Source organism: Petaurus breviceps, unplaced genomic scaffold (assembly GCF_028583685.1).
Source record: "Petaurus breviceps papuanus isolate PSGF00001 unplaced genomic scaffold, PetGlider_PUasm1.0 180, whole genome shotgun sequence".
Taxonomy (NCBI): Eukaryota; Metazoa; Chordata; class Mammalia; order Diprotodontia; family Petauridae; genus Petaurus; species Petaurus breviceps.
Window position 1 is genome coordinate 3262820 of NW_027185782.1, and position 8914 is coordinate 3271733.

The 8914-nt window shown below is 38.6% G+C and overlaps 1 protein-coding gene and 1 pseudogene across 1 annotated transcript; both read right to left on the reverse strand.

The window, feature by feature from the left end:
- Positions 1 to 1225: 1225 nt before the first annotated feature.
- LOC138160177 (large ribosomal subunit protein eL20 pseudogene) lies at positions 1226 to 1895 on the reverse strand (annotated as a pseudogene).
- A 4635-nt stretch (positions 1896 to 6530) lies between these two features.
- On the reverse strand, positions 6531 to 7430 carry LOC138160156 (vomeronasal type-1 receptor 2-like). The gene has a single exon (XM_069086697.1). The coding sequence runs from the start codon at positions 7428 to 7430 to the stop codon at positions 6531 to 6533; it is 900 nt and encodes a 299-aa protein (XP_068942798.1).
- Positions 7431 to 8914: the final 1484 nt, after the last annotated feature.

Below are 8914 nucleotides of genomic sequence, written 5' to 3' on the forward strand. Positions count from 1 at the left end.
ATGATAGAGTCCTATACTTAAATGATTATGTTATTCCCTCCTTACACCAAAACCAATGAGGGCAAAGCTCATATAATGTTCATCTCCTTCCCTCCTTTCCCTCTACTATAATAATGTTTTTATGCCTATTTGTGTGGCATAATGTACCCTTTTCTGCTTCCTCCTTTCCTCTTCTCCCATTAAGGTCCCTTTGCACCCCTTAATAATGTTTTTTTTATCATCTTTTCAGTTAATTTATACCCACACCCTCTATTTATCTATATCCCTTTGAAATGTCACAATAAGCATACAATTCTCAATATTAACAGGTATCAGTTTCCTATATAAGGATGTAAATAGTTTGCTCTTATTAAATAACATGGTGTGTGGGTGTATATGTTTTCACTGTTTACCTTTCTATGCATCTTTTGAGTCTTGTATTTGGAGATGAAATTTTCCTTTGAGTTCTGACTTTTTCACCAGGAAGGTCTGGAAATCCCTTATTTCATTGAATGATCATCTGCTTGCCTGAAAGATTTTTCTCAATTTTGCTGGGTAGCTGATCCTTGGTTGTAGCCCAAGCTCCTTTGCCCTATGAAATATCATATTCCTGTCCCTCCATTCTTTCAATGTAGAAGCTGCTAGGTCCTGTGTGATCCTGATTGTAGTTCTGTGATATTTGAATTGTTTCTTTCTGGCTGCCTGCAGTATTTTCTCCTTTACCTGATAGTTCTGGGATTTGGCTACAACATTTCTTGGAATTTTCAATTTAGGATCTCTTTCAGGAAGTGTATGGTGGATTCTTTCAATAATTGTTTTATCCTCTGGTTCTAGGACCTCAGGGCAGTTTACCTTGATGATTTCTTGGAAGATGTTGTCCAAGCTCTTTTTTTCATCATGACTTTCCAATAGACCAATAATTCTTAGACAGTCTCTCCTGGATCTGTTCTCCAGGTCAGTTATTTTTCCATTGAGATATTTTACCTTTTTTTTTTTCTAATTTTTCATTCTTGAGGTTTTGTTTGAATGATTCTTGAGGTGTCATAGAGTCATTAGTTTTGATTTGGCTGATTCTAATTTTTAGTGAATTATTTTCCTCAATTGATTTTTGGAGCTCCTTTTCCATATGCTCAGATTTCATTTTTAGGGATTTATTTTCCCCAGTTAGATTTTGAATCTCTTTTTCCATTTCACACATTTAACTTTTTATTTATTTTGGGGGGGTTTAATTGAGAAATTTATTTAAAACAAATAGGTGCCTCCTTGTCTCTAAACTTAGAAGAAGGTATCGGGCTTCTTGGTAGTAAAGTGTGGCTTGTGCTGGCAATGCAGAACTCTGTGGGGCAGAGGGAACTTGATTTTGGGGTCATGAAACTGCTTGACTGTGGACCGGTGGCATTTGCTGGCAGGAATTTCTTCCACTTTCATGATCTGAATGGAGTGGGCCCGGGCATGGTGATGGGCTTCCATATCTCTATAGCACTAAGTGATGGCACCAGCAGTGGTCAGGTCCCTGTACTCCCTTCACATATTGTGGGTCCCTGTCCTGGAATCATAACACAGCCAGATGCCAAAGTTCTTCACTCTAAGAGGGGACTTTTCAAAGACCTGTCTGCAGTATGTGATTTCTCCAGAAGACTTCTTCATCTTTTTCAGCTGGGAAATGAAGTACCAGAATCAGGACTTTGCTACAACATGATTAAGAGCAAAGATCCACATGCGATAAAGAGGTGGCACTGGGCTCTTGGGAGTGGGCAGGCAGCACCCAACTACCTTATACTCTCTCAGGGTGCCCGGAGCTTTCATGATGCTGCCACCTCATGCTCTGCCAACCTGTAAAAGCACATTTTACTTTTTAAGGAGCTGCTTTCTTCAGTGAACTGTTTTTCTATTTTTGCAATTGTAATTTTAAAAGAATTGGTCAATTTATCTTCTACCTCTCTAATTTTGTTTTTAAAGTCCTTCCTGAGCTCTTCCAAGAACATTTTCTGGGCTTGAGACCAGTTCATATTCCCTTGTGAGGCTTCAGCTGTGCGTGTAGAGTCAATGCTGTCTCCTTCTGAATCTGGTTCATCACACTTGAAATAATAGGATTCCAAAGTCTTTGTCTTTGCAATCTATTTTTCCCAATTTGGAGGCACAGCCTTAGCCCCACCTTTCCTCTAGGCCTGCTAAGCCTTTAGTTGGTTCGACTATTTTAGGATTTTACACTGGGGCAATAATTTCTTGGTTTTCAGGATTGGGGGGGGGTTAGAGCAGCTGGGGCTCACTCTGTCAACCTGGTCCCTGGAAGTTCAGGTAGGTGATTTCTAAATTTTCAGGCTGTGGATTGATAGTCCCAGGAGTAGCTGCTGTCCCTGCCATGGGTCCTGCATTTGTCTCTTACCCAGCTCCAGCAGATCCCCAGTACTGCAACTATAGGCCTGGGAATGACCCCTATGGTTGGTGGATTAGCTTTCCCCAGCATCCACCTTGTCATTCACTGCTTCTGCCTCAATACTTTAAATTTCTATTTTGCACTCTGGTTCTAGACTATCTGGGCAGTTTTCCTTGATAATTACTTGAAAGATGATGTTTAGGCTTTTTATTTTATTATGAATTTCAGGTAGTTCAAAAATTTAACAATTTCCTGCATCTATTTTCCATGTCAGTGGTTTTTCCAATGAGATATTTCACAATGTTTTCTATTTTTTCATTCTTTGTATCTGTTTTATAATATCTTGATTTCTCATAAAGTCACTAGCTTCCATTTGCTCCATTCTAATTTTGAAGGAATTATTTACTTCAGTGAATTTTTTAACTTCCTTTTCCATCTTGCCAATTCTGTTTTTTAAGGCATTCTCCTCCTCATTGGCTTTTGGAACCTCTTTTGCCATTTGAGTTAGTCTATTTTGTAAGGCATTACTTTCTTCAGTAATTTTTTTGGGTCTCCTTTAGCAAGCTATTGACTAATTTTTCATGATTTTCTTGCATCACTCTCATTTCCCTTCCCAATTTTTGCTCTACTTCTCTTCCTTGATTTTCAAAATCCTTTTTGAGCTCCTCCACAGTCTGCGGCCAATTCATATTTTTCTTAGAGTCTTTTGATGAGGGAACCTTGTCTTTGTTGTCTTCTTCTGGTTCTCTGTGTTGATCTTCTTTGTCACCATAAAAGGATTTTGTAGTCTGACTTCTTTTCCTCTTCTTGCTCATTTTCTCAGCCAATTACTTGACTTTTGAGCTCTTTGCCATGGTAGAACTCTTCTTCCAGAGAAGAAAGTGCTCTGTCCTAAATTTCTGGGGTTTTGTGCAGTTGTTGTTAGAGATATTTCTAGGAACCTGCCTCAGAACTGTGAGGAGGACTCCTTCTCCACAGCCTCCACAAGCTATGCCATGCCAGCACTCCACCTTACCCTAGAACCACCATCCAAGACTTTGACCCAGATCAAAGCAGGGCAAAGCAAGAGAATCCTGCCACAGTGCCAGCAAAGAGATTCCTACAATTGCCCTCTGATCAGATGCTTCATCTCCTCACTATCTGTGGGCCTGTAGCTCTGGAAGCAGTCATTTTGCTGCTACTTCTGCAGCTGTGTAATGTAATGCCAAGGAAAGGCAACTTCCCAAGGTTCAAAATACCAGCATAGGTGCTCTCCATTTTATTAGTGACAAATCAAGAACAGAGAAGATCAAAATATGACATCATTCAAAATATAGCATTTACTAAGTGTGATTAAATAATTTCCAAGTACTACCCCACCCCAGGACCTTACATTCATTCAATCAATTACAAAGTCCCTGTTCTAAATACTACTCCACCCCTAGGCTGTACCTTCATTTAGTCCATCACAAAACCCCTCTTCTCAAATGGAGATTAGTTTCCAAACATAAGTAAAGTACATTCATTTGTTCAACCATAGAACACAAAAAGGTCAAAAGTTCCCCACCCCTGGATCACAATTGAATCTACCCCAGAGTTACAACAAGTTTAAGCACAGCACTTAATACCCAAATGGAGGTCTTTTCTTCATCTTGACATGAGGCAAGTTCTCAGCAATCTTAGTCCCTGGGGAGACAAGGTTTAGCAAGGCCACAAGATACATTGCCAATCTCTTCATTAATTCATCCTCTGTCTGCAGAACAGTCCTAGAACCCCTGAAAACATTAGCAAAACCCTCTCCCAGGATTTCTGTAAACATACAACAAGAGAATCCTTCTTCAGGGCTTCTGAACCAACAGAAAGGTTGCCAGACCCCTGCAACAACAGCATTGTCCTTCACCAGTGGACAGTATTCACTCTCTGTCTGCAAGACAGTCTCAGTAGCTCTTAGCCAACAGCCAGGTTCCAGGACTCCTTCAACAGGACTGTCTTTCACCAGTGGACAAATCTGGCAAAACAACATCAAAACAGACAGACAAAGTACCAGCAAAACAGCCATGTCTCCTCAGTCCTTGGCAGCTCCGGGGGCAGGTCTCAAAAGTCCAGGGCGATTCAAAGTGGCCCTCAGCAATCCTCTCAGTCTCTCTCTGCCTCCACGAGGGTGCTGCTTCCAAAAAAGTTCTTCTGCCTCTCTCTTGTCTCTCCAAATCTACGTCACCAGCTCCTCCCAGTTCAGGACTCTCTTTTCACATCAACAAGTCCATCCCACAGGTGGGATTAACAAGCTCTGGGTTTTAACACAATCAATTTGAAAACCAAGCCAATACAGGGGGATCTTTATATTCCATTACTATCACAAGCTGTCACCATCTCTGCTGCCCCAGGGGTAGGGGCTAGATAGCTCTTCTCTCACCCAGGACCAACACAGTTTCCTCACCGACCTTTTACTTTGTCTTTGGTTTTTGTTGGTAGTGGTTCAATCCTCTGAGGCCTTCTCTGGCCCAGTCTCTGTCAGTGTGGTCATTGCAAGACTGCATTCTCTTCCCAACATGGTGTGATTCACCCTTCCTATTAGCCAAGCAGGTTATCTTCAGTTGGATATTTGTTTCACTCTGTCTTTTTGTGGGTTCTGTAGCACCAAAATTTGTTTAGGGTCATTTTTTCAGGTATTGAAGGTAATTGGGGGACTAGCTCAGTCAAGGCCCTACTTTTACTCTGCCATCTTGACTCTGCCCCCTAATCTACCTTTTTTTGAGGCACACACACAATAACAATATCTTCACCACATGTGGGCCCCTCTCTACACATAAGGAGTACCTATTTCTAATAGTAGATGTTTAATTCATTCATGTTTCTTGGTTACCTATTTCCTGCATGCCTATCTTTTCTGATAAATGGTATATCTCAACAATTGTGAAATTATCACATTTGTGCTTGTGGGTAATCCTTTCACATTATGATGTGTTGCTTATTCAATATCATGGAGTCTGAAATAATTTTTCTAGAATGACAGAATCTTGGTGGAAGATTTTCTTTATAATCAGCAAAACTGAAAAATACATTAATAAAATTTATATGTAGGGCATTGTTCTACATTAATGGAATCCAACCTTTATAAAGGAACAAGAAATGAATCTTTTCATTCATTTTGGGGGGCAAGTTTATGCCTTATAATTTTTTAGTATTCAGTTTTGATTGTCCTGTGATTGTTTTCTTTATTTTGTTCCAGTTTATTGCCATGAAATGTACAGTTACACATATTTTTCTGGGCATTGTATCTTTCTTTTTTTAAAAAAATGTTTGAGCTATTGATTTATATATCTACCATGGAAATCTCTAAATTTTTACTTGCTCTTTTTACATAGTTCCAAATTGCTTTCCAGAATGGCTGTACAAGTTTACATTTCCACCAACAATGAATTAGTGTGCCTATTTCCCCACAAAACATCCAAAAATTAACTGTGATTGCCTTTTGTTATCATTCTAAATTTTATGGGTCCAAGGTGAAACTCCAGGGTTTTTTATTTGTATTTCTCTTAGTCCTTGTGATTATATAGCAGCTGATGGAAATAAAACCGTGTTTTTCAATAAAAGGTGTTTTTCATGGCTTAAAAGATCAAAATGACTCACTTGCCTGATGTGGTAGTCAGCAAAGATAATTCACTCTCAGATTATAGTACAAGAAGAATAGTACCAAGAATGAGGTATGTGTGATAAAGTTATCAAATTTGTATTTCTCAGACCACTTATGGAGTACTGAGTTAGGTTCTTGAAAGACTAGATATCATCAGGAAGAAGGCAAGTAGAATAGTAAGTGTCTTCCTGATGATATTAGGATCACTTCAAGCGAATGGAGCTATTAAGCCTGGAGGAGAGAAGATGAAGTGGAAACATGACAGCTATGCTCAAATGTTTGAAGGGAGTGTCAAGGATTACAGTTTTTCTGTTTATTCTTTGAAGGCATCCTTCTTTACATATGAATTGTGCCATAGGCTCTATGAAGTCTTCTTAAGCTCCACTGTGTTTCTGATGTCATGAGATTCTTCTCTTGTTTGATTTTTACAGATTAGAAACCTCTTTGTGTCTCTCCTATTTCCAGAACATTTCAGACGCAGGCAAAGGGATGGTAGGAGGGGGAAACATTATGCTTAGGATTCTTTGGTCACAGTTGAGACCAGTGTTGACAAAGGGGATGTTACTTGGTTGAGAAATTACAGGTAGATCTGCAAAGTCTGGGGATCATCAGAAAGGGACTGATGGTTGGGTAACATAGTGAAAAGAAGATAGAAGCAGGCAACATCCAGTGAGACTTTTGGTCAAAATAACTGAGAAGGAGAGTAAAAATTAAGTCAATCGCATAAAAGCTGACAAATGTGCTCATGAGTAGTAGGATAGTTTGGGTGGCTCTGATCTCAGGGTGCCTACTGGGTGAATGTTTGGTGCTTAGAATTTTCTGGATATGCTGGTGGTGTTTGTGTAAGAGAAGTACCATGTAGCCACTTGCCAAGACCATGATCCCCAAACAAAGCATATTCCTGAAAGTGGTCATTATCAAATAAACATCCATAATGTGTTCTGAAATACAAAAGACATTATCAAATGCATTTGTAAAGTTGTTGCTACTTCTTGGGCCTCTTGCACTTACTGGAACGGGAATTTCTATGAGCAGATTGAGACCCCAGCAAAATAGATAGGAGTGGGTGATATGTTGTGTGAGCTGGACTTTGAGTTCTGCCCACCTGGAATTGCTGAAGCTGATGGTGATGGCCTGGAAGGCACAAAGGAGGCCAGTCAAGGTAATTGAAAGCCCTTGACTTAGTTTGCGAAAGTAAAATACAACTTTACAGCCAATATCATCCAGAAAATTTTTCCACCCTAAAACATGCAGTATTTGTGGGACTCCCTTGCTAATAAGCATAATGGAGTTCACCAAGGTCAGCTGGGTGAAAATGATAGTTAAAGAACTTATCTTGTGGCCAGAAAAGACATTTAACAAATGAAAGGTAAAGAAGAACAGGTTTGCTATAGTCCCTACTATGGTTATAGAGAGAAACATAGTACCAAGGAAGATGATTTCTGGAAACGTTCTATTCATCTTAAAAAGAAAACTTTAGGTAGAAAAAAAAATGGAGAGAACACAGGAAAGCTATTGACCATCATACTTTTAGATTCCAGTCTATAAGAGAGTCTCAAAATACGACTTCTGTCTAATTCCTCTGCTTATGTTGATGGATATTACTATTTTAGGAAAGTTACACAGCTTTTTTCTTGCTTAATTTCTTTTTCATCAGTTCTTGTAACTCAGGAAGCAAGTGGTAGATCAGGGTTTGATCATGAAGATTGAGAATTTTTATAGATTTTGAATTTTTCCATTTGGAACGAATTACAGGAGTAATCTTGAATTAAGGTAAAAATTGACACCCTATAATTCTGATCACAAATTTTCCTTTATTGGGTTCTGCAGATCTTGTTATCGAAGGACCAAATCAGTTCAAAACATAGGTGAATGATCTTTGTGTAGTTCTATTGTGTGAGAGGAACAAAAAGAAAAGGAAAAAGAGCTGTGAATCAATCTCATAGTAAGGAGTACACAGATTATCATGTTGCCACTTGTTCTTCCCATGCCACCCCAGAACTGAAAGATTATTTTTTATATTATGTTTTCATTATTTGTTTCTTGATTAATATCATACATTTTCTTTGAGTATATACACACATAAACATACATACATATTTACTTATTAAAAATAAGTTTTTTGTGAAGGTTTTAATAAAATATCTCCCATTTTCATGTTAAGATCATATAGGAATTTTTGATACCTCTAGGCAAAATGAGCTATAAATTTTAATAGTGCTGTATAGAGTAATTTTAACTTCATAATTATACAAAAATTTTCCAAGATACTATTGTTAGAAAATTAGTTCTATACTTAATGGACTCAATACAGTACACTGTATGGCTTTCCCATTTCATATTAGGTATTAAAACTGTTTGGTAATTTGACTTAATACTTACTTTAGTTATTTTTCTCTGTGTTATAGGAAAAAATGCTTAGTCAATCTTGAAAAAATTTTGTTTTAGCAAGTTTTGAAATCCTAAAATTCATGGTGAAGCAAAGATAGCAGAATAAAAGCAGGGACACATTTTGACCCCCCCCCCCAACCCTCTAAATACCTGTATAAAATGACTTTAAACAAATTCTAGAGCAAAAGAACCCACAAAATGACAGAGTGAAGCAAATTTCCAGCCCAAGACAACCTAGAAGATCAAAAAGCAAAATCTACTACTCTAGTTTGAGAGAAGAATGCAGTCCAGTTTGAGCCCTACCAGCACAGATGGAGCCAGACGATGCCTTGAGGGGGACTGAATTACTGGCAGCTGTGGTGGTTTTCAGACTTCCCAACTGTAGCAGCAAGCACCCCAAGCATCCTCAGGGTTTGCAGCTACCACAGGTTCTTGGATCTGCTTTGTTAAAGGAAAGCAACTCAAAATGGGTTAACAAGCTTACTTTAATCAGTCAGACATATATCGTTTACCTTGTTCAGGAGAAAAGGTCAGCACCCTGAACCTCAAAGTAT